At 40.0% G+C, this 27,083-nt stretch overlaps 1 protein-coding gene across 1 annotated transcript in view; it reads right to left on the bottom strand.

The window, feature by feature from the left end:
- Nucleotides 1–25,610, bottom strand: part of LOC132397720 (ras-related protein Rab-39B) — a 28,047-nt gene extending 2,437 nt beyond the window's left edge. The window contains exon 1 of the mRNA XM_059976488.1: nt 25,396–25,610. Coding sequence (XP_059832471.1) covers nt 25,396–25,610 — 215 coding nt within the window. The remainder of the gene's footprint in view (nt 1–25,395) is intronic.
- Nucleotides 25,611–27,083: the final 1,473 nt, after the last annotated feature.

Genomic DNA, 27,083 nt, shown 5'->3' with positions numbered 1-27,083 from the left:
TTCTGAGTTAAAAAGAACCCGGGAAAGAAAAAGAACTGTCTCCCCATGCAGCACCAAACTCTTAACACCATGAAAGACCATCTGTGTGAAAACTAACCCCACACTCCCGCCCCCACATACAGCAATTTCAATTACTTTGGGGAACATATGGGACTGGCATCATCAGAAAATCAGGACACCAACATTCATCCAGATCAATGGTTTCCAAACTTTACTGGATACCAGTTTCTTGGCTGCCAGACTGTCCCCAGCCTCTCCCTTTTCGGCCAGTTAAATTAAAACTATAAAAAAATTTGATCTATGATGCTCGGTGAAAGAAAGTATGAACTGCAAATTCAAAGCAGTGGATTCAGTTTAATTGAGCCATTGTTTAATCGGGGAAGTCGCTTATGTGGGACAACTCCTGAAGAACAAAAACAGAGAAAATAGCCGGATTGCCTTCATTGATTTGGGACATTTTGCTGCTTAATTAGGGCAGGAGATGGTCAGCTGCATGTGCTTGGGCTATATTATCCATTTGGGCTGAAGGACGATGATTCAAAAACAGTAATATTTGATAATTTTGTTATTTTGACTTTAAAACATTATTGAGACTATTGCATAAAAAATGTAATATTAGCTGAAAACATTACCCTACTGGACCACATTAAAAGCCATCCGCCTAACACCGTTCATCGCCAGCTGGCAGAGATAACTGGAGTGCCTGAGGCATCTGCAAAATAGGCTGTGAGGAGAATGGGCATTATGTGAGAGGCAACAGGGAACATCCCAAAAACAAAACTGTTAAGGTAACAATTCAGATGTTGAAGAGGCCCTCAGTCAATGGTTAGCCATTGAAACTGGACAAGGTGTGTGTGTGACAAACAAGAGAAAATCTGCAGATGCTGGAAATCCAAGCAACACACACAAAATGCTGGAAAAACTCAACAAGCCAGGCAGCACCCATGGAAAGAAGTACAATCGCCATTTCCGGCCAAAACTCTTCACAAGACTGGAGAAAAAAAGATGAGTAGATATAAAAGGATGAGTACTGTAGATATACAAAGTGGGGGAGGGGAGAAAAACACAAGATGATGGGTGAAACCAGGAGGGGAAGGGATGAAGTAAAGAGCTGGGAAGTTGAATGGTGAAAGAGATACAGGGCTGGAGAAGAGGGAGTCCGATAGGAGTGAAGATTTATATTTCTTCACAGTAGGCATCCCTGGAAGGGACTTCTCAGTGTAGTAATCAAATCACAAACGAGAAGATCTGTAGTTGCTGAAAATCCAAGCAAAATGCTGGGGGAGCTCAGCAGGCCCAGCAACATCTATGGAAAAGAGTAAACAGTCGATTTTCAGTCCCTTCATGAAAGGTCTCAGTATGAAATGTCGACTGTTTACTCTTTTCTAGTGATGCTCCTTGGCCTGCTAAGTTCCTCTGGCATTTTGTGTGTGTTGCAGCGAGAATGATGGTGCTGACATTCTAAGTGGGGAAACACAGAAATCTACAAAACCCATGACATCTATAATGCTGATGAAAATGCCTTTTTTTAAAATTGTACCAAGCCTAATGGTTCACTTGGCTACAAACATACAACGCTATCAGGTTCAAAGAAAGCAATGGATCGCATTACTGTGCTACGTTATTCAAATATGTCAGGAACGGATAAGAAAAATTGTTTGCTATTGGTAAAAGTGTTAAACCTTGACGCTTCAAGGGGCTGAGAATGGATAGTTTACCAATCGAGTACTATGCCAGTGTGTGTTAGATGATTTCCTCCATTGGTAACAATCATGAACTAATACAAGGTTTTATAGTACTGTAGTAATATTGATAATGTTCTAATTTGCTCTGTGTTTCATTTAAATACATAATTTGTTACTCAGTTAAATGATAGTTTTTCTTTTTTATATCTTTTTAACTATTCCCATGAAACTTTGGATAATTGAAGCAGCCACTTAACTGGGCCAAAATGTGCTGGACCCAATTAACCAGAATCCATTATAACTGCAAAATTGTTCAGGGTCTATTAAGATGTTCCCACAACCAATGATCTCACTTTAAGGACTCTTTTTATCTTGTTACTTCACGCTCTCGTTATTTATTGCTAATTGTTCATATTTGCATTTGCACAGTTTGTTGCCTTCTATGCTCTTGCTCTTTCATTGATGGTGTTTACAGTTACTATTCTGTTGCATGGAAAAGAATCCCAGGGTTTTACGTGATGACATGGATGTAGTCTGATAAAAAATTTTGAACTTTTTACTTTTTGAACTTTCAAATCTATTTAAAGCTACCAATAAAAGTATTTCTTTAATTACAGTAAAACCAGTTTTCATCAGCAATTTTAGAATGTACATTAGTAGTCCAACTATTCACTACTTCATTGATTTTTCACCTTTCAATGAGGTGGAGGGGATTGGTGCAGTGATATCAGCTTCTCAACATCAGGCTGAACGTCACTCAGGAAGAGTCTCAGATCCCCATGTTCAGTAATTTGCAGTCTGCCTTGTTGCTTTGAAAGGAGTTGGTTGCACTAAAACCACGCTCCACTGAAGATGATTTTGGAAAGGTATTAAAGAACCTCTTGATCTTTTCCCACAGTTCAGGGTAGCATTCAGAGATTTCCTTCTGCAACTAAAAGTCTCTATATGATTTTTTTAAAACCGCAACTTCAACTCAAAGTCATTTTGTAGCAAGCTCCATCCGTCCTGTTAATTTCTCATTACAGGTGTTCTGGAATGAATTAATTACCCAATCTGGAATTACAATCAAGAGAATTTCCTGAAATCTCTCTGACATGTCTTTATGCAGCTCACCCAGGTGAGCACTGTATACTTAAAGATCTTCATCTGGTATTTTTTCTTTCTCTTCCAACTCTGAGGCTCGGAAATTGGAAAAGGCTGTGACAGCCAACGTTGCACATAAATAGTGTTACCTTGGACAGAAATGTGGAGATGACAGATTTGACTGTGATAAGAGTCACATCATTTCCGTGTAGCTGAACATTGATTTGATTAAAGTTTGTATTAAATTCTGACAAATAAGCAACGTCATGCCTAATATTCTTCAGATGGTTCCTGAATGAAGCATTCAAGTCTTCAGAAAATTGTATCACAGTTTCAAAAAAGCACACAAAAGCATCTCAGACAGTTTCTTTTTGAGGGCAATCTGACTTATGTGTGCAACAACAAGCATTCTAACAGTTATTATTCTCAATATAAAGCTCTTGAAAAAGACTGAGAGCATGTGGCTTGATTTTATCTACAGCTAATAGTATTAATAATTTGTACAGCTGATCACTTTGGTTTTATGTGACAGGATGCTGTCTGTGAATTACAGTGAATGGTAAATATGTTAGGTACAGCTTTTTTCAAGAAAGTAATAGTGGGACAGTGGTGTTCTGTCATTGATGGTGCCCCTTGTGTTGCAGAAGCAAGAATGTTGGTAAGTGGAATGCCCATCTCTTTGAAAAAATATTAACTCCCCCTTTGTATCTGTCTCTAGTTCCCTTGCAAGCAACTATTTTTGATCCATGATTTCATTTTTTATGAAGCAAGCATAACCAAGAAACAAAGATTCATTGCCTGGTAAAGTTCACTCATCCAGCTGCAAAGCAAATTCTGTTTTCCTGAGTATGTTGCATGTGTCTTCCACATTCTGAGACATTATATCTATTCGTCATTGAAGAGTTATTGCTGAGCAGAATCACTTTACTTACTTGGTGACGTATGCAAAACTGTACTCAGAACCTCCTTTACTGCTGGCAGAATCAGTTCTTCTCCAGTTGTATGGAGCATTCCAGATATAGCAATGAATCATGAAATGTTGTGTGAAGCACACAAACCATCACTATTTTGTTGTAAAGTGCTGGCACACATGTTTTGAAGTGTTTTCTGTCACATATTTTCACTGAAAATATGCCAGATTTTTTTTGCTTTATCAGTGTATTCTCTTCAAATGTTCAAGGAGCCTGGATGGTTTCATTGCCTCATTTTGAAAAAACTTCTTTGCACAAAAGACACTTTGAGGGCTGCTTGTTGCTTGGTGCTGGTATAAATCCATATTTCAGATACTCCACACTATTGTCTACACTTCTTTTTTCCTTTACTCTGATTCATTATGGATTAACAACTACAGTCAGTTGCCTATTGTTTAAGTCCAACCTCAAGAATAGTGATCAATAAAGGGGCAAGTTATGACATCATCATAGCTCAGGAAAAGTCTGACCCTTTGCCTGAAGGTACATAAAGTGGAACAGTATCTCAAAAGGAAAGATTCTAAACTTTACCCCATTGAACACCATACACTAATTCACAGGAAATGTGTCAATACATGATTAGAGTATGGGAATCCTACTAACTTACACTACTACGCTAGTGAATGGCAATAATGTGATGTCCCCGCACTCGAAAGTAACACTATTTCTTCAGTCCAGACTTCTCATAATATGCCAAATACAGAACAGTAATGTTGCTTTTCAACAATCATAACATGCTTCAAGCAAAATCTAAGAGAACTGTGAGCTAGCAAGAAATGAGGTGATTACGTGATCATTGTAATTAATTATAAGCCATTGAGGATCAAATGTTTACAATATGTAATGCACTTCTTAAATTAAGCCGGTAATCCCTCAGTTAGCCCCGCCCCTTTACTGAGTGACCCCCCCCCCCACTGTCCTCTTTATCTTTTTGCCTCCTTAGAAACCCCCATTGCCCCTGGAAGGGGCAATATCAGTTACTTTAGAAACCACTGATCTAAAGACAAGGCAAAATCTTTACAGGAGGAAAGAAACATCAGTCTTTTAAAGGAGGTAATGAAGTTCTAGAGCCGTAATTTCTAAGCATATAGTACTGCATCTATTTCTTAAAGTTAAGCTTTAAGCAAAATGGATATGTCTAAGAGTTACATTATTCGTTACTCAAAGCATCCTCTGCACCACTTAGCAATGTATTCTCTAACAATTTAAATGCTGTGGCTGCAAAGACAAGTAAAAGACCAAGTATCCTTCAAAGTTCAAAGTAAATTTATTGTCAAAGTACATACTGTATACGTTACCATATAATACCCTGAGATTAATTTTAGAACATAGAATATTACGGCTCAGTACAGGCCCTTTGGCCCACAATGTTGTGCCAACCTTTTAACCTACTCCAACATCAATCTAACCTTCCCATTCTCCATTTTTCTATCACTCATATGTTTAAATAAGAATCTCTTAAAAGTCCCTAAAGTCTCTATCACCACCCCAGTACTTTCCATATATCTACCACTCTCTATGTAAAATATTACCTTTGACATCCCCTCTGTACTTTCCTCCGATCACCTTAAAATCCCCTTCTATTAGCCATTTCCACTTTGGGAGAAAGTCACTGGTTGTCCGCTCCATTTATGTGTCTTATCATTTTGTACACCTCTATCAAGTCACATCTCATCCCCCTTTGCTCCAAAGAGAAACCCTAGCTCACTCAACCTATCTTCATAAGACTTGTGCTCCAACCCAGGCAGCATTCTGGTAAATCTCTACCTTCTCTGAAGCCTCAACATCCTTGCAATAATGAAGCAACCAGAACAGAATGCAATATTCTATGTGTGGTCTAACCAGGGTTTTATGGAGCTGCAATATTATCTCAAGGCTAATTAATGAATGCCATCCTCCCTAACAACCCTGTCAACTTGTGTGGCCGCTCTGAGGGAACTATCAATATGAACCCCAAGAACTCTCTACATTGCTAAGAATCCTTCCATTAATCCTGCTTTTTGCCTTCAATTTCAACTTTTCAAAATGAATTACTTCACACTTTTGCAGGTTGAGCTCCATCTGCTACTTCCTCAGCCCAGCTTTGCTTCATTTATCAATTTCCTATTGTAACCCAAACTTCCTCATCCAAGTCCTAAAGCACGGGGGTCACAGAAAAGATCCCTGCCAAATATCACTGCTGACTGACCTCCCGTCAAAATGATGTTGTTCCTCTTCATGCTTTGTGGCTCATCAGGTGGCAACCTTGCCATTTCTTTAGCCTTTGTCTATTTTTTACAAGGTCACTTTGTTAGCTCAACACAACCCAGTATGGATGGAAAGCTTGCAAGGAGCTGGCCAAATTCAATCCCAGAACCATTTGCTTCAAAGTCCGGTGCTGATGCCACTACACCACTGGCCAACTCAGTCAGAATAGGGTCAATCTATAACCACTCTCTGCATCTATGAGCATGCCGGTTCTGAATTCACACAGACAAGTTTCTCTGGATCCCATACTTCCTCACTTTCTGAATGAGCCTACATGGGGAAGCTTATCAAGCAACTTAATAAAATGTTCTTCCAGGCATTTACATGAAAAAATACAATAAAATTTTACAAAAAACTATAAAAGAGAAAAGACTAACAACCAGGACAAATTGCAAATTAAGATAATATTGAGAATACGAGTTGTAGACTCCTTGAAAGTGAACCTGTAATGTTGATTGAATTTATCCATGCTGGTTCAGGAGCCTGATGGTTTGGGTTAATAACTGTTCTTGAACCTGATGGTGTGGGATCGAATGATTCTGTACCACCTGCCTGGTAGTATTAGTAAGAAGATGGAAATGAAATACTCTTTAACTGCATAGCAGACTCAATGGGCTGAATGGCCTAATTCTGCTCCTATGTCTTATGGTTTAAGGTAGAACTCCAGAACCAAGCCAAGAAACAGCAGAATATGTGACTGGTGTCCACCCAGAATCCAAAGCATTCAGTCCCCCTACCTCTGGCATAACGGTGACCTACAATATGCATGCAGCAACATCCAAAGACACGTTTAACAGCACCTCCCAAATGTGTAAGCTCTTTCACCCACTAGAACATCTACAGAGATCATATGGAAACACCAGTACTCACAATGTTCTCTCCAAGTCACATAACAACCAATTAAGAACCTCAAAAAGGCCCCTGCATAGAAGGTAGCTGTTCACGTCATCATTCTGCAGCTGGGCAAAGGTAGAGCTGTACAGGCTAATCTATTTGTAGACTTATTTATTTGTAGACTATAACAGTTTGTTCCATAACAGTTTGTTCAGATTTGTTCTTTTTTTAAAGATTGTCACATGTACATTGAAATGGTTGTTGAAAAGGTGTCAAAATGGTTGCTGTGATGCATCTAGTGTGGTAGTGCACTGGATAGTGCTTGTTGCTGTCACTTACAGCTTCCACCGCTGGTGTTGCGAAAAGGAGAGCTGTATGTGTAAGTCTCTCCCTGCCAGTACATAGCCTCTCCAAAAACAAGCCTCGTGTAGTGCCTCTTTGCTGGCGACACATGGAAACCAAAACCTTTTGTACTCAGGCTGAACTACAGAAGATGAGGAGGAAATCTGGTCCCTGCACATGAGGCACACGGGCCCACCAGTGCTCGTGAACCAGATCCCCAGCTCTGGGTAAACAGTCCCCTGCCTTGTGGGCAGATTCTCGAAGGCTACCAGAGTAAACACAGACAGCAAATCTGGAGTGGAGTCCCTCAGGCAGCTGGACATCACTGAAAATCTTTACAGCAGCTCCTGCAGCCAAGCTGGTGCCAAACATACTGTTTCATAAACTGTCCTTTGGACTACAATGGTGAGGCCAAGAAGGGAATTTTGATGACTGGGCATCTCAGAATCTCCATATCTTTCACCCAGGCTTCTGATGATCATCACCCATTGTCCTTTGAGACACCACCACCACCACCACATTGAAACATACAATGAGATGTGCAGCTGTGTTAAATCGTATCAACAAGGAGTGTGCTGGGCAGCCCACAAGTGTTGCCACCAACACAGTACACCCACAACTCACTAACCTTAATCTGCACATTTTTGGAATGAGGGAGAAAACCAGAGCACCTGGAGGAAACTCACATAGGCACAGAGAGAACGTACAGACTCCTTACAGACAGCAACACGAAACGAACTCCAATCTTATAGCCAGTGCTGTACAGCATTGAGCGAACCCTATGCTACCATGCCACCCCATTTTAAAATATGACTCACCTGTGGACTTAATGATCAAAGCATAGATAACTTCACAAAATAATGAAAATATTTAAATTTACTATGTATTTTTGGAAAGCTTAAATTTACGGAGCACAACTCGATCAGTGTCAAGATGCTTCTCTAACGACACTCCGCAAACATTTCATGTCAGTCTGCAGTGTAGGATTTTGTTAGATGTCTTTCATCAACAATGTGATCTATCAAATCTACAACCCCTGTTGGCATCAAAGATATATATCAGGCATGACCTTATTTTAGTAAATCCATGGTAGCTGTCCCTGGCGTTTCCCCAGAAATGTTCAGATCAATAAAAAAAACATTCCCTAATTGTTATCTGATCTAAAATTCTAGAACTCCCTGCCAACAGCAAAGTCAAAGTACACTCACCGTAATTCTGCAATGATTCGAGGAGGCAACTCATTACAAACATCTCAATGGCAATTAAGGATGGTCTATATATACTGGCCTTTACGCATTGATACCCAATAAAAAAGAATTAGCTTTCTGCCAGACTAACTGCTACTGATGCACATTTACTGGCCATATGGCACTCTAGGTGACCGTGCCAATCATGGAGAGAGCTAACTTTATGTAACTGGCAGTTTTCTACAACTGCAATGAGCTGACACATAGCAAACAGAAGCTGCTATTTATGGCAACTGGATGGTAATGAAATGTCAATATGTTGAAATAATAACAGACTATCTTTTTTTATTAATGGTTGAAAAGAAAATGATATTTCAGAGGTATCAGTTAAACTTAATCTTATAACTAATAAAATTCTCAAATAAAATGAAGAGAAACAATTTACATTTTGAAACTAAATATACAGTCTTTCAAAAGAAACCATTTTGAGACATAGCTCTGGAACCCGACTCCATGAGATCTGGGATGTATTTCTTCTGTGAAGTGACAGGACCCTGTTCTGTCTTCATTCTGAACAAGTAGCATCAAATGCACAAGAAGCAAACAAAAGTGACATTGAATGCAAAAGCTACAGGTTTCAAAATATTGTCAAATTAATTTTACTGCATGTTATTTCTTAATATTGCCTTATTATACATACAGAAATTAACAGTAAGCTTGATACAGTGTCAAAGTGTGCTTTGCCAACCATTTACCAAAAGCAAAACACGTCTTTTGCTGAACACTCTAGTCTAGTGTACTAACAATGCATTGTATCTGCAGTAATCAAGCCATCATTAATAATTTTTAATCAGAAAGACAACTTGTGTTTATACTATTTTAATGGAGTAAAAAGAGCATTATTAGTTGAATGGAACACCAAGCCATCAGTGCTTGGTTAAGGGCATATAACTTGAGAATCATTTTTAAAGAACGAGGGAAGGTATAGATGTTTAGAAAGAGAATGGCCATTTATACCTACTCATATCTTATGACAGAATACCCTGTGAATGTGGCATTGCCCGGTTATTAGACTGAAATAAGCAATTTAGCGAAAGATAAACTGGGTTTACATGAGATCCATGAGTTGAGAGAGACTCCTACCCCTCCCCACCCCCACACACACACTCATGATGGTGTGACTAAATTCTGCTCTAACCCCATCTACAAGACTGGCGGTGACACCACCATAGTTAGCTCAATCTTAAACAAGGATGAGACAAAGTCCAGGAAGGTACCAGAGTCCAGCGGAATTGTGTCAAGACAACCTTTCCCTTAATATCAGCTGAATGAAGGAGATGATCACTGACTTCAGGAAGCCCCTGCCTGTATCAATGACATTGATGTGGTGATGGTTGAAAGCTTCAATTTCCTAGGTGCATATATCATCAGCAATTAATGCATATCTAGCATGAGGATGCCCTGGCCAAGAAAGTACACCCATGTGTCTCTTTCCTCAGAGGCTAAAGAAACTCAGCATGTCCCCAATGACTTACCAAGTTTTATAGATGCACCAGAGAAATCATCTTATTCCGATGCATGGTAGCTACTCTGTCCAAAACCATAAGAAGTTGCAGAGAGATGTGAACAGAGCCCAGTCCATCATGCAAACCAGCTTCCACCCCACTGATTCTCTACCCCATTGGTGCTCTACTAGCAGCACTAATTATACCCCAAAATGAGGAAACAACCTGTCCAAACTCATAATGCATGACTACATGTATGATAAGCAGCTAAACAAAGCTAAACAACACCACAGCCAATGGAATAGTCAAAGTTCTACATTCATGCCACATCTAGTTATGGAGGGTGCTGGACAATTAAATAGTTAATGGGAGCTCTAATAAAATGTCTGCAACCTGAACCAATAATTCTATTTCTCCGTCAGTGATGTTGCCTCACTGGCTGAGTATTTCAAGAATTTTCAGGCAGCCAACATTTCCAATTTTTTTTGTTGTTCAGCTAATGGACAAAACATTCCTATCCTCAATTATGTTAGGGCACAATATGTGAGTGTAAAAGACAAGTACAGTCAGCCCTCCTTATCAGCGAGGGATTGGTTCCAGGAAATTCCGTGGATACTAAAAAATGCAGATGTTCAAGTCCCTTATATGAAATGGCATAGTATTTGCATATAACCTACCCACATCCTCCCACATACTTTAAATCATCTCTAGATTACTTACACCACCTAATACAATGTAAATGCTATGTAAATAGTTGTTATACTGTAATGCTTAGGGAATATTGACAAGAAAAACAAACGGTACATGTTCCTCTCGCTCACAACACAAGCAGCGAACGAACCAGACGCGAGGCAAACAATGATCAAACAACGAGTAAAACTTGTAATACCTGTACAGTAGTTGTTACACTGTCTTGTTTAGGGAATAAGTATGCTATGGAGGAGGCTCAATAATACTAAAGTCAGGAACTTTGGAGGTTGAGGGCTGAGGATCTTCAAGTGTTGTACATCGAGACTTCAGAACTGCAGCTCTTCTGGAAACGCTGCTGCTGCCTCAGCGTTAGATGATTCCGATTCTCTCGTTATCTTTACGTTCTTGAGGCTGTAGCGCTTTGCATTGCCAGCCAGCCATCCCTTACTAGCCTGAAACTCTTTTCTCTCGCTCTCATCAACCCCGTCACAGTAGTGCTCAGTACAGACTAAGATCTTCTTCACATATAATTTGGCCATCGACAGGGATATGCTTCAGTGACATGTCCTCTAGCCACACACTTAATGCACTCTCAGTCTTCACAAGCACTTTATCATGAACTTTGACCACCTAATTGCTTTTTAGGAGCCATTTTTTCACAGGCACAAAGTAGCGAACGAACGAGATGTGAGGCGAACAATGCTCGAACAACAAGTGCTCAAAGAGCACTTCAGTGTTTTCTCGATTCACGGTTCGTTGAATTCGTGCATACGGAACTCGCGGATAAGGAGGGCTGACTGTATGTGCAATCAGCTTCAGCCATCTTGGTTTCCTCATTAAGCTAATGAAGGATAACTAGAAATGGACAATAAATACCAACCTTGGCAGCAATGTCTACATCATGAAAAAAATGAATATAGGAGAATGGCAGCTTAAGTCACTAGCTCCTCCGGAAAAACGTGTATTTAGCCCCGTTATCCCATCAAATATAATATTTTTCAAAAAATATTTGAACTGAAAAGAGGGGCAAGAATGGGAAAAAAGAATGGAAATTAAAAAAGCGACACTGCAGAGCCTGCGGGCGAGAGGAGTGCAGCGAGCGGCTCTCCTACCTGACCGCGTGCTAGCAAGGCGGACGCTGGGCCTCGCTCAGGCAAAGCGGCGAATATCTTCAAAATCCTGAAAGAAATAATGGAGGTCCAGAAAGATATAAAACAGCAGCTCCGTGATATTCAGTCAGAGCTCGCCAGCGTCAATCAAAAAATAGCTGTGGCAGAGTCTCGAATTGAGAAGGTGGAAGATCATGTTCAAAACGTGGAATGGATACTGAGTAAGACAATAAAAATATCATATCACCAAGAAGGTAAACTGCTTGACCTGGAGGGAAGATCACGGCAGAAAAATGTCAGAATCTACAACGTTCCCGGAGGGGCGGAGGGCTCATCTATGACGGAGTTTGTCGGAAAGTTACTGCGGGACGTGCGGGATCTTCCCTCGGCTATGAAGCTGGAAGTCGAAAAAGCCCACCACACGTTAGTCCCAAAACCTACCCAGGATAGAAAGCCACGCTCAATTATAATTAAGTTCCTTTGGTACAGCACCAAGGTGGAGATTCTACGAAGGGCCTGGAGTAAGAAGAGAGTGTTTTTTGATTATAAATTAATATATTTTGACAAAGATTACCCCCCCCCCCCCGTGGTCCTCCAGAAACACAAAGAATACTCCAAAGTAAAGCGAGTACTAAAGCGAAAAAAGATTAGATTTCAAACTCTGTACCCTGCTAAACTTCGAGTGTTTTATGACAACAGGACGCGGTTATACCAGACAGTGGAAGAGGCGACTACAGACATGAAGGCCAGAGGGTTGCCCATCAGCATGACCAAAATGAGGGAAAGCCTGACTGAGGAATTATCCTGCTCTGCTTGGGAAATAGTGCAAGAATCGAGAAGGCAGGAGATGGGAGGAGGCCGAGAGAAATATATCAGGAAGAGACCGGGAGTTTCCCAAAGACAGTCCTCACCCCCTTCAGAAGAGCCATAAGGTTTGGCTAACTTTAAAAATGTTGAGAAGCTAACAGAAGTAAAAGTAACTGGTGATACACCTATCTTGAGAAATACTTATTATAATGTGGATTTTATATTACTTAGTTGTTATTCTTTATTCGCTCACTTACTCTTTTTTCCCCACCAAAATGAGAATATATATATATATGTGTGTGTGTGTGTGTGTGCGTGTGCGTGCGTGTGCGTGTGCGTGTGTGTATATATATATATATATATATATGGAGGAGTACACAGGGAAATCTTTTTTGTGTAATGGATTTGTTCACTGACTTTTATGAATACTGCAATGGGGGCCCTCAACTCACAAGTAGGAGGGGTTATCCCCCACAGCTAGACATTTCCTCTAGCTCAGTGCAGGGTCATTTACTAGAGCCCTCAGCCTTAGAATCACACGTTCGTTGCCATTTTTGTTATTATTTGCATTTCTTGGTTCTTATTCTAATTTCAATGATAAATACAGATAAATACAGATGGCTAAGGACAAGGTAAAATTCATTTCTTTTAATGTCAGTGGGCTATTAAATCCAATCAAACATAAGAGAATTTTATCCAATTTGGAACAATTTGATTCATACTGAGAAAAATGGTTTAACTACATAATGCCTCATAGGCCTGATTTTATTATCACAAATCAATGAATCTGTTGTAAAAAAAAATCACTCCCTACTTGTACATAGTTCTTTCCTTTTGCTTGTTTTTTCTTTCCACTCTTTTCTATAAGTGTGTACCTCAGATAAATACTTCGTGGAGATTTGTGATATATGGTTATATGATATATATGTACAATGTCTGAATTACATCTTATGGAAATATTTGTTTAGGTCAATGAAGCTACTTCAGAATGATCTCAAAATGGCGGTGCAGGCTCAAAGGGCCGAATGGTCTACTTCTGCACCTTTTGTCTATTGTCTATTGACATCTGTCACAGGTTAGATTAACATGAGAGTAAAATCAAGCAAGTTTATCCTTGGACATGTGAGCCCTATGTACAACCTTAAATTGTGTTAGGGCATGTTTAGCACAAATAGAAGAGGAATTGACTAATTGTAAAATTTTCTCCCACTGCTCAGTGGGTATAAGACAATGAAGTTCATTTTCCCATTCCTTCTTAATTTTTTCTGATACTTCTGGCTGTATTTTCTTGATCATATTATAAATGGTGGCTACTAAACCCTTCTGGCAAGGATTCAGAGCTAAATTTTTTTCCGTAATGTCCACTGGACATAATTTTGGAAAAGACTGTAACATATTATTCAAGAAATTTCTAACTTGCAAATATCTAAAAAAATGAGTTTTAGGTAAATTATATTTATTAGATAGCTGTTCAAAGGACATAAAACTATTATCTAAAAATAGATCATGAAAACATGTTATACCTTTTGTTTTCCATAATACAAAGGCTTGATCCATAAAAAAGGGTCGAAAAAAAATGTTAGATATAATAGGGCTTGATAAGATAAACTTATTTAAGCCAAAAAATTTATGAAATTGAAACCATATTCGCAATGTATGTTTAACTATAGGATTAGTTATTTGTTTATTCAATTTAGATAAAAAAAGGAAGTGAAGATCCTAAAATTGAAAACAATGAAAAGTCTTGTACAGATTTACATTCCAAATTTATCCATTGTGGGCAAGATGCTATAATCGATTCTTGTGTCCAAAATATTAAATATCGAATATTGACTGCCCAATAGTAAAATAGTAAAAGTAGCTTCATTGACCCACATGTTTTGGTCTTGCCCTTGTTTGCAAAATTATTTGAAAGGTATTTTTGGTATTATTTCAACAGTTCTGAATATTAAATTGCAACTGCATCCTATCACTGCAATCTTCGGTTTACCAATGGCAGATAATATTTGTTTATCCCCCCTCAGCTCGATGGATGATTGCATTTGTTACATTAATGGCTAGAAGATCTATCCTATTGAACTGGAAAGAAATTAATCCTCCAACTATATTTCAGTGGTTTTCTCAAACTATTTCTTGTTTGAGCTTAGAAAAAATTAGAAGTGTTGTCTTTGATTCTTCAGTTAAATTTTAAGAAACTCAGAGACCATTTATCCAACATTTTCATATCAGTAAAACTGACTTTTCCTAAACCCTGCTCTTATTATCCTTAATTATCTGGATGGAGGTACGGAATTATTGACACTGCTGTGTATATTTGACATAATGCAATGGCCCATGTTGGCTAGGTTTTCTTTTCTTTTGTGGGGATTTTTTTTTCTTCTTATTTACTCCCTTTTTTCGTAATTACTATGAGTTTGGGAGGTTATTATATATGGATTATCATCTATATGAATGTGTACTTAACCTATTAATTATGCACTTTCAAACTCTCTGTATTCATGTTTCATTTATGTTTGTTTAAAATTAATAAAAAGATTTAAAAAGAAAAGAACTGTTTATTTGATGTTGAACTTCAATAAAAAAATTACAAAAAGAAAACAATGAATATAAAACAAAAGTCCAGGCTTTAATATTTCATGTTAATGAATTTACCAACCACACACAAAACCATCTGGCAATCTACAAGAAGAAAAGAATAAAATACCTGAGAAAGAGCAAGATAATGAAACAGAGAATAGGTAGTAAATCTCCAGTTATTGATACATCCCAATTCAGAAATTAATAGTTGAGAGGAAAATTGCATAAGTGCTGCTCTAATCTTCTCACTCTCTCATTGTAATTCTGACATTGTATTTGAAATGTACTAAGTGTAGAGCTGTCTGTTGTAGAAAACATAGTGGATCCTGTCATCAGAGATTGCCTGACTGAACAAGTGAGCAAATACAAGCCAATCTCACTTTGTACAGGATATCTTGTGTATGAGTAACCTAATCAAATTCTGTTAATTGCTCACTAATCGTGTCATATCTACAGAAGCCTTGTGCATGGATTTCCAAAAGGCATTCTGTACGAGGTCACTAGTAAAAATTACAGCATGTTAAATCCTTTTCATTTTGATGTAGGAATTCATACAAAGATAGGAAGTGAGACAGAGGATCGAACATAGAACAGTACAGCAAAGTACAGGCACTTTGGCCACACGTTGTTGAATTGACTTACTCTTAACCACTCCAACTTCAATCTTACCTTTCCCTTCCACATAGCCCTCCATTTTTCTTTCATCCATATGCCTATCTAAGTATCTCTTAAATGTCCCTAATATATCTGCCTCTCCCATCACACCCAGCAGTACGTTCCATGCACTTACCACTCTATGTGTAAAAAAACTACCCCTGACATCCACCCTGTACTTTCCTCCAGCCACCTTAAAAATATGTCCTCTCATATTGGACACTGCAACCCTGGGAAGTAGTTGTTGTCCATCTCATCTATGCCTCTTGTCATCTTAAAGACCTCTTATCAAGTCTCCACTCATCTTCCTTCAATCCAACGAAAAAATTCCTAACTTGTTCAACCTTTCCTTTTAAAATATACTCTCTAATCTAGGCAGCACCAGGGTAGATCTTCTCTGCATCCTCTCTAAAGCTTCTACATCTTTCCTACAATGAAGTGACCAGAACTGAACACAATATTCTACATATGGTCTAACCAGAGATCTATAGAGCTGCATAACATCATGGCTCTTTAACTTAATCTCCTAACTAATGAAGTCCAACAATGCCTTCTTAACCATTCTTTTGACTTGCATGGCAACTTTGAGGGATATATGGACCCAAAATCCCTCCGTTTTTCCACACAGCCAAGAATCCTGCCATTAAATGTATATTTTGCCTTCAAGTTCAACTTTCCAAAGTGCATTACTTCACACTTTGCTGGAGGAACTCAGCAGGTCCTGCCAAAGGGTTTTGGCCCAAAACATCGACTGTACTCTTTTCCATAGATGCTGCCCGGCCTGCTGAGTTCCTCCAGCATTTTGTGTGTGTTGCTCGGATTTCCAGCATCTGCAGATTTTCCTTTGTTTGTGATTGGACTGCTTCACACTTTTCTGGATTGAACTCCATCTGCCACTTCTCAGTCCAGCTCCGCATCCTATCAAGGTCCTGTTGTAACCTATGGCAAAATCCTACACCATCCACAACACAAGCAGCCCTTCGGGGTCTTCTGCAAACCAACTAGGCCACCCTCCCCTTCCATCATCTAAGTCATTTATAAAGATGAGAAAGAACAGATCCCTGTGGAACACCACTGGTCACCGACCTCCAGTCAGAATGCACTCCATCTTCTACCATCATCTGCCTTTCTGTGGTCAAGCCAATTCTGAATTCACATAGCCAAGTTTCTCTGGATCCCATGCCTGCTGGCTTTCAGAATGAGCTTAGTATGAGGAAGCTTACTAAAATCTATACACACCCCTCTACCTTCATCAGTTTGTCTCGTCACTTGCTAGAAAAAGTCGATCAGACTAGTGAGGCATGACCTGCCCCTCACAAAGTCATGCTAACTATCCCTAATCATAGGATAATTGGAAATTACTCTGCCAAAGTCCAAAACGATCTCTTCTGTGGTTTCAGAGCCCCAACTTTTAATAATGATTTAGGGTGACAAATCAAGAATAGTGCATTCAAGTTTGCAGATAGTATAATATTGAACTGGGAAACACACACAGGATGTTGGAGGAACTCAGTAGGCAGCATCTATGGAGGGGAAAAAAAAACAGCTGATGTTTCAGATGGAGACCTTTCATCGAGAGTGGAAATGAAGGGGGTAGAAGCCAGAATAAGAAGAGTGGGTGGAAGGAAAGGAGTTGGGATGAAGAGGGGAGAAATTACCAAAGGTTATAGAGATATATGTTTATGCCATCTGTTTGAAGGCTACCCAGATGGAATACAAGGTGTTCCACCCTCATCCCGCATTGGGCCTCATCGTAGCAGTAGAGGAGGCCAACAGCAGACACTTCAGAATGGAAATAAGAAGTCAAACTAATTTATGCTGAAAGGGAATATTTCTCATATTAAATGAGTAGCCTGACCTACAGCTTACAAAGTTCAATTTTGAGAGATCAAATGAGGAAAGAAACGGAACTGTAGAGAATGGAGAAAATTGAGTTCAGCTCTTCAAGCATATCATCTGAAGCTATTAAAAAGCTTCAAGGTGCAAAAAAAAGCCACTGGAAAAAATGAACTTTTATTTTGAGGGATCTTTAAGACCAAGAATAAAAAACTGTCACTCAAATTTTATACAGCTTGGTCAGATGAATCTAGAATACTGCATTCAGTTTTGGGCACTACAACGTGATTTTGGTTTAGTGCTGGGCTGATTAACTCTTGACATGATCCATGGAATAACTTCTAGACATGCTGTGTAATTACATGCTGTGTAATCTTATTCGTAATGAATAAGATCCAAGTCATTGCATACATTCAGATTTTTTTTCTATGATGGAGGGTGTGGTTGTAAGGAAGGGGAAAGGTGATAAGTGAGATAAGGATTGTTGTCCTTTTTCTTAGAGTAAAGAAGGCACCTATTTGAGCAAAGATGCACCCCTCACCCTCTCTGATAGAGACCAAAACGGTGAAGGCTGAAGCAAGCCTCAATCCTTTAGTTAAGATCTTTTTCATGGTTACAACCCTGTAGCATTTGTACGTTGTTGGAATCTGCAGTAGATTTATGTGCAAGTGATAACAATAAATTTGCATGTGATTTGTTATCACTATTCAAGCCTCAATAGCCTGGTGCATGGAACACATAAAATTGCTGACAATTTGCCCATGGTCTTGTGCTTTGACCTAAAAATAGCTTGATGTACAAACTCCTGCATACCTTATTTATAAAAATTACAGGATGATTTATAAGCTTGGATGACATAACATGGCCTGTATTCCTATATAAAAAAATCACTAACCACATTTGCTGCCAGTAAAATTGCTGTAGTTCATAATAGCCTTTTCCTTTCTAAGCTGCACCAGTTAGTGTGGTATCCTGACAATATTGTTGAAACCATGTGTGTCAACCTGTGTAAAAGAGTATAGAAAGTGGTCTGATTTAGGTATTTATAATGTTAAAAGTCATTTTAAATAGTAGATGCTGAGGTGGTATTTCCTCTAAGGGGTGAGTCAAGAACAATGGAACATGATCTTATATTCAGAAGCAAAGTCACAAAGCACAATTACACAGAAAGGATAGTAAAAAATCAGAAGTACAATAAGACATACAAAACTGACACAAGTATTCATTAGGTTAAGGGTATCAAAGTACGTGTTAGATATATGTAGATTAGGTTTGATCTAATTCACTAATGGAGTACCACGAACCCCCCCTAACATATCCTTCTTCTTTCTAATCCTCATTGGAAAGTGACCTTATGGCAGCAGGATCCAAAAACAGAACAAATTCTCAAACTGTGCTATCCCTATTTAGTTCTTCCTTATTATCACTTAACTTCTTGAGCGCATCTGATATAATGCACAGTTTGTCCAATATCTGGTTTTGAAAGAACATACATTCCCCCCAATTAAATATTGAGAATAGCAAGGTCACTAGACCATAAAACATAGGAGCAAAATTAGGCCATTCAGCCCATTGAGTCTGTTCTGCCATTCCATCATGGCTGATCCCGGATCCCGCTCAACCCCATACTGCCTTCTCGCCATAACGTTTGATGCCCTGACCAATCATGAAACTGTCACTTTTCCCTTTAAATAGACCTATGTTTTTGGTCTCCACAGCTGTCTGTGGCAGAGCATTCCAGAGATTCACTACTCTCTGGCTAAGAAAATTTCCTCCTTACCTCTGTTCTAAAAGGTCGCCCCTCAATTTTGAGTTCTAGACACTTAAACAATAGGAAACATCCACTCTACATCCACCTTATCTAGTCCTTTCAACATTCGGCAGGTTTCAATGAGATCCCCCACATTCTTGTAAATTCTAGTGAGTCCAGGCCAAAGACTGTCAAATGATCCTTATATGTTAACCCCCTCATTTCTGGAATCATCCTTGTGAACCTCTTCTGAACTCTCTCCAATGACAATTCATCCTTTCTGAAATATGGGGCCCAAAACTGTTGACAATACTCCAAATGTGACCTAACTAGTGTCTTATAAAGCTTCAGCATCATCTCCTTGTTTTTATATTCTATTCCCCTTGAAACTAAGTCAACACTGTATTTGCCTTCTTTACCACAGACTCAGCCTGTAAATTAACCTTCTGGGAGCCTTGCACGAGGACTCCCAAATCTCTCTGCACCTCTGATGTTTGAGTTTTCTCCCCCATTTAGATAATAGTCTGCACTATTGTTCCTTTTACCAAAAGATTTGTCATACATTTCCCAACACGATATTCTATCTGCCACTTTTTTGTCCATTCTTCCATTTGTCTAAGACCTTCTGTAATCGCATTGCTTCCTCAGCATCTTCTACCCCACCACCTATCTTCGTATCATCAGCAAACTTCGATTCCATTATCTAAAACACTGACAAACAACATGAGAAGTAGCATTCTCAATACTGACCCCTGAGGAACAACACTAGTCACTGGCAGCCAACCAGAAAAGGTTTTTATTCCCAATCGCTGCCTCCTGCCTGTCAACCATTCCTCTATCCTCTTTCCTGTAACACTATAGGATTTTATCTTGTTAGGCAGCCTCATGTGAGGCCCTTATCAAATGCTTTCTGAAAATCAAGTAAATGACACCCACTGCCTGCTCTTTGTCCACCCTGCTTGTTACTTCCTCGAAGAACTCTTAATAGATTTGTCAGGAAAAATTTCCCTTTACAAAAACCATGCTGACTTATTTTATCATTAGTCTCCAAGAATCCCAAAGCCTCATCCTTAATAATGGACTCCAACACTTTCACAACCTCTGAGGTTATTGCCCTATAGTTTCCTTTCTTTTGTCTTCCCCCTCTTCTTAAAGAGTGGAGTAACATTTGCAATTTTACAGTCCTCTGGATCCATGCCAGAATCAAGTCATTCTTGAAACATCATAACCACTGTATCTGATATCTTTTCAGCAACCTCTTTCAGAACTCTGGGATGTAGTCCATTTGGTTAAGGTGACTTATCCACCTTAAGACCTTTCAATTTGTCTAGCAGTTTTTCCTTTATTATAGCCATGGCATTGACTCCTGCTCCCTGACACTCACGGACCTTGGGCACACTACTAGTGTCTTCCACAATGAAGACTGATGCAAAGTTCTTATTAAGCTCACTCACCAATTCTTTGTCCCCCATTACTACCTCACCAACATATTTTTTCAGTGGTCCAATATCAACTCATCTCCCTTTTATTCTTTATATAACTGAAAAAAACTTTTAGTATCACGTCTTGTGAACTATGCCCAGAAATTTCAGCCACCTCGCCACTGCCATCATCCCCGCCAGTATCCTCCTGGGCAAGCTCCTTTCTCATGTCTCTGTAATTCCCTTTATTCCACTGCAATACTGATACATCTGACTTATGCTTCTCTCTCAAACTGCAGTATGAATTCAACCACATTATGATTGAATTTGTCACCAACACAGAGTCTGTAGGACCCATGTACTTGTGGTAAACTATGTATACCTGTCTGGACACGTCCCTCTGCTGACTGCTCCTGTGGCTCCTCCCACAGACCCCTGGATAAAGGTGATTGTGTCACTGCTCCTCCCACAGTCCAGGGCAGTCATCCGGCATGGACGTGCTCCGTTTTACTGCTAATAAAAGCCTTTCAGTATTTACTCTATTTCCAGTCTTTTGGAATTATTCATAGTGCATCATGCATTTACTACGTTTATTAAGGTAACCAGTCGCATGAGAGGAGGCATGGTAAAAGCGAAGGGAATAAGTTAGGTATTCTTATTTCATTGCAGTTTGTAGCTTGGGACTGTCAGAGGTCATATCTTTTGCTGACTGCTGAGATAATGCTCAATAATGCTTAACTGTACATTTGCTAATTGCTAATAAAGGGTTTGAATCATTGGAGCTGTGTGCATGTCACACAAGTACAACAGTCCATACTGTTGCAGGCAAGTGACAACTGTTTTGTTTTTGATTTTGTATTAATTTTCCTGCTATAAAGTCCATTCCCTATCCACTTGTACCTTTCCCATCTCAAGCTTCTCTTCGTAAATGGAACCAGCATGTCTTCTTCAATGACAGCCTCCTATCTGACCCTGAAATGAGTTTCCCAGTCCATATCCTTTCCATCACCAAAACTGCCAGGTCCCACCTGCCTAAATGCTTCTTGTTTGCTTAGTCTTCCAGTTAAGTCATCATCTTCCTCCTTTCACAAGCTTTGGTTTATAATGATGTCTTTATCCTAACTTGTACCAAGGCCTGGTCACCAATATCCCTAATTCCCAGTCCAACAATACAATACCTCAAATTTAAATTTCCTTTTATGTTCAATTCCTTCCACAGTGGTTGGGATCGTTAACTCACTGTCCAGCAATTACTGTTGTAACTGCCAGCAGAAGCTTAGGAAAGATTTATTTATAGGTCAATGGATAACATCTTCTTGGAACCCATAATAAGTACTAATTTGCTCAACGTAGGGCTTCTTTAGTTTGATTTCTGACAAGCTGATGATTCAGGGTTGGTGATGGTGGGGGGAGGGGGGGGAAGCTGATGACCTTTATTCCATCTCTCCGTTAACATAGGCCTAAACAACACTTGTTTTTGTTGAGTGTTGTCAACTTGTCGTCGTGGTGACCACTCATGGAGACCCTATGGATAGTGTAGTTGTCCATAGGGTTTTCTTGGCAAGATACAGAAGTAGGCCTTTCTTCTGCACAGATAATGCTGCTGCCCAGTTTGGGACCCTGGCCAGATTTGAACTCAGGACTATCCTCCTCGAGCTCCATAATAATGCCACTACACTACCAGCCAGCTCAAACAATTTACTTCTCTCACAGAGACAGAGTGCAACAAAGTACAGCTCACTACCTATCAAATGTGGCTTTAATCCAACTGGAAGGATGTCTTTCTTCTGCCAAGTAGATCTTATTTTGTTTGTACTTTGAATATTACAGTAATATACCTTAGGGATTTTAATTCTGCAGTGGAGTATATAGAGATATTTTTGGCATGTTCTAGTAAATAAAAGAGGATGATCAACTCCAATAAAATATTAAATGGATTAATAATGTCTGAAATACAGGCTTCTATTGAAAACCCAGCCTAAACAAATCTGTATGTACATTTTCACAAGCTATCTGGATATGATAAGAATAATTCATTTAATATTTTTCATCAAATTCATCTGAAGAGTAGCATTCCCTGCATTAAGACTTTGTATGTAGGTTACAAATCATGCTGTTGTGTTCATAAACTGTGCAACGTAGAACTGATTCAGATTTTTATTCTTAATAAGAAATTCAGATGTCAACTTTGTTTATCAGATCCCGACACAGGAGCACTCAGCAGCACACACCAGAGAATGGCCCCCATGCAGAATGGCAAGAAGAGCATGGCACTTTAGGGAAAAATGGATGATCTCAAACTGAAGTACAGTAGGATTGTCATGTAGCAGGTACTACTGTCGGGACAGAGAGTACTCAACAGCAGATCAACATCTCTGTATTGTGCTGCAGTATCTCAGTAAACTCTTCCAACTCTGACCTCTCAATTTTTCTACCAACTGCTAAGCTTAAGCTTGGGAATTCTAATGACAAACCTCTGCTCCCTTTTTAAAGAGATAAAGCTTGGGAGCAGGCCCTTCTGCCCAATGAACCCATGCTACCCAATCACACCAATGTGACTAATTAACCTACTGAACCGTACATCTTTGGATTGTCGAAGGAAACTGGAGCATTTGGAGGAAGCCCATGCAGTCAGGGGGAAAACACGCAAGCTTCTTGCAGGAATTGAACCCAGATCACGTGCGTTGTAATAGCACTATGCTAACTGCTATGACACTCTCTTCTCCTTTAGGACACTCCTTTAAACCTCTTACACCAACCAACATCTGTGTTAGAGACAACAAAATTCTTTTTGTGGTTCAATATGAGGCTTTATCAGATAATCCTGGAATGTTTAGCCGCTGTCATCATGCTCATCACATCATATTGCTTTTGCTGATGTCCAGGTCTTTATGTAGAATTTAATCTATCATTTTAGAAACATACAAAAATAGAAGCAAGTCTATTTAACTCCTTGAGTCTGCTCAGCCATTTACTATCATCTCATATCCCTCCTCTTCCCCCATATCCTGAGAGGGCATTTTTGTCTAAAAATCCATCTATTGATTTATCTCCTTAAAACTTCCTTGCAATTTGATTTCTCTGGTAGAGAATTCCAGAGGTTCGCCACTCTTAGAACAACTCCTTATCTTGATCTTAAATGTCTATCCCACATGGAACTGAAGCAGTGATTCCTGCTTGTAGCCCAATCTGTCTTCATATAACAGTCGGGCCAATCAAGGAATGAGCTGACTAAAACCTTACTTTATTAGGTACAGACACCAAAATTGCACACAACACTCCTGCTGTAGGCCCAGTATAAATGTAGAAATTCATCCTTGCTCCTGTACTCAAAACCTTACAGTGAAGACCAACATGATTCTGTGAGTGCCAGGCTGCAGGCAGGTCACTCACCACCATCACATACCACACACTATTTAATTATCTGTATTAGCCACAAAATCATCAGCATGTTCAGAATCAATTATTCCTTTACAAAGGTATACAGTATTGGGTGTCCATTTACTATAATGCCTCAGTTACCAGCTTTAATATTTAGAGATAGCCAGCAGCAGACATTTTGTGTGTAATTTTCCCTTATATGACATTATGAATAAAGATGGTGGACTGTACTCAACATCCAAAAAAGTGTGCAACTTAAAATATTCAAGTAACAAATTTTACAAAAATAGTTTTTAAAAAACTGAGACCTCCACTTTTGAGCTCCACAAGATCATCGGATTTATCGTATCTGGAGCCAGGTACACCACACACATCACACACATACTCTCACACACCACACACACACACAAAACATGCTCTCTCACACACTCACACACAAAACTCACATATTCACTCACTCAGACACAACACACACATACTCAGTATACTCTCACACACCACACACTCACTCACAACACACACCACACACACACACACTCACACACAAAACTCACATATTCACTCACTCACACACAACACACACATACTCAGTATACTCTCACACACACACTCACACACAAAACTCACATATTCACTCACTCACACACAACACACACATACTCAGAATACTCTCACACACCACACACTCACTCACCACACCACACACACACACACACACACAAAACTCACATATTCACTCACTCACACACAACACACACATACTCACTCACACAAATTTTATATTCTTTCCGTAACACTTTTGTTAGCTTAAATTATTTCCATCACTATATCCTAACACAGGATATCTTTTGCAACATGAGCAACAATTGCTTTGTGATAAGTTGGGATAAATAAGTCTGGAAATGTTAGTAAAGGGTCAATATTTGTGGGGGATACTGGGAATATTTTGCAGAGGATGCTGGGAATGTTTCAATATTTGTAAGGGATGCTGCTAACGTCAATATTTGGAGGGATTTGGTGACGTGTCAGTATCTGTTGGGATCCCTCAAACAAAAGGGAGTGAAGCCCGCAGTTCTAAAGTGTGACTTCAGTGACCTAGTGAATGGAAACTTTGATCTGTAGAGAGCAGCCCTTGTTCATGGCATCATGGGAATGGAAATCATGATATCACACCAAAGAGGCTTCTGCACCAAGTGTTTACTGCCAGCAATTGTAAAGCATAAAGCAACGGAACAAGGCAAAACAATAAAGTCTTGCCAACCATATTGAGTTCCTCTACACAGAATTATACGCTAACTTAAGATGTTTACACTTACCTGAATCTCTCCTGGCCAGCTGTATCCCAAATCTGAAGCTTAATCCGCTTTCCTGGCTCGATTTCCACCAACCTTGAGAAGAAATCGACCCCAACTGTGGGGTCCGACACTTGGGCAAAGCGGCCCTCAGTGAAACGACGGATCAGGCACGATTTTCCCACCGTGGAGTCCCCAATGACTATCAGCCTAAACTGGTACACCCAAATAGCCTCCATCTTCACTGATACCGGGATTACCTCTGGTCAAAGTGATAACTAATTCAACCCAAGAAGATGCAAGTAGACTGTAATCGCTGGTACACTCAAGTTAGGGAGGTTAGTCTCACCTCAACTGTAAACCTAACACACAAAACCAGAGATCTGGCTCTGCCGTGGTAGTAAGAACTGGGCCAATTTCTATTCTTTACGAGCAGATCATCATGAGCAGTGCTCAACACAGAACTCGCAGGCACAAAAGTATGTTTCAGTCCAATCCGTTTCAATCCGGACCCCCCTCAGCCTCCTCACATCGCCAGGCGAATGTCCTTCTTTGTACTGGCACTTTGCCTCAGCCCAGATAGGATCCTCTGAAATGGATGTTGTTTATTGGGGTGATGTATTTGCTGCTCTCTCTCTCTCTCTCTCTCTCTCTCTCTCTCTCGCTCTGTCACACCAATGCTGTTACTCCATCTTTAAACCTTCCTCAGTATCGACCAGGAGAAAGACATTCAAGCAATGGCGAGCTGTCAGAATCATGGAGGATTGAGACCAGTTCAGCGAGATTCAGACAAAAGGAGGAATTGCATGTAAGTGTTTTGCACGGGCCACTTCGGTTGCGACAAGTGGCGGCAGGAACCTGTGCCCGTGCACCCACGCCGGCGGCTGGTTAAATCCTGGCGAGGGTCCCACGCTCCACAGAATGGCGCCTTGTGCCTTCCAAGGTCGCTGCCATGGCTTCCCACACAGTCGGTGGGGGAGACGGTAAAAGAGCCGCCTACAGCAGACAGCGGGTCTTGTTGCAAATTCTATTGCAACCAACACTTTGCCAAACCAAGCGCGGATTTTCCAGGCGATTTTTTAAAATAATAAATCAATCGATGGGGGGGAAACAGATTGTAAACGAGATCCACAAAAATGCAGTATTTTGCTTTTAAGTAAAGGACGAAATGAGATGCGGCGAAGAGCTTACTCTGGGATTACTTGCGATGCCGCCAGCGTCCTTCCTTCGCTCTGGAAGCCGCAAAGGCACCGCTTTAAATTCCGGAGCGATATAATGGCGATCAGGCCGAACCAGGCTGGGTGGAAGCGGCTGCCGAACTGATCCCGGGGGTGGCTTTGCAGGGGCCCCCAGGCGCCGTGAGCAGGTTGCAGCTCTGGGCGAAAGCTGATGAAATCACTGCAACATCAGCACCATGCACAAGCCAGACAGCCTCCTCCTACTCCGCAGCATCGGACCCATGGCAAGTCATCGCATGCGCATGTCCGCAGCCAGCAGCTTCGTTGCAAGACTGCATTTTCAATAGGTATACAGGATAGACAAACAAGCCCCGTTATCTATCAATTTAGTGGAATCAATAGAAGAGTTTTCAAAAAGACGAAAAAATATAACATTACTGAGTACAGGGCGCGGATATACATAGATATGAACATTTAAACATTGTGAGCGGAGGTTCGATTAATACCGCAGGTAAAACCAAATAAGCCCAGAGC

This window comes from Hypanus sabinus, chromosome 8 (genome assembly GCF_030144855.1).
Source record: "Hypanus sabinus isolate sHypSab1 chromosome 8, sHypSab1.hap1, whole genome shotgun sequence".
In the NCBI taxonomy this organism is placed as follows: Eukaryota; Metazoa; Chordata; class Chondrichthyes; order Myliobatiformes; family Dasyatidae; genus Hypanus; species Hypanus sabinus.
The sequence above is the reverse complement of the archived record's forward strand: the minus strand, read 5'-3'. Positions and strand labels throughout refer to the sequence as shown.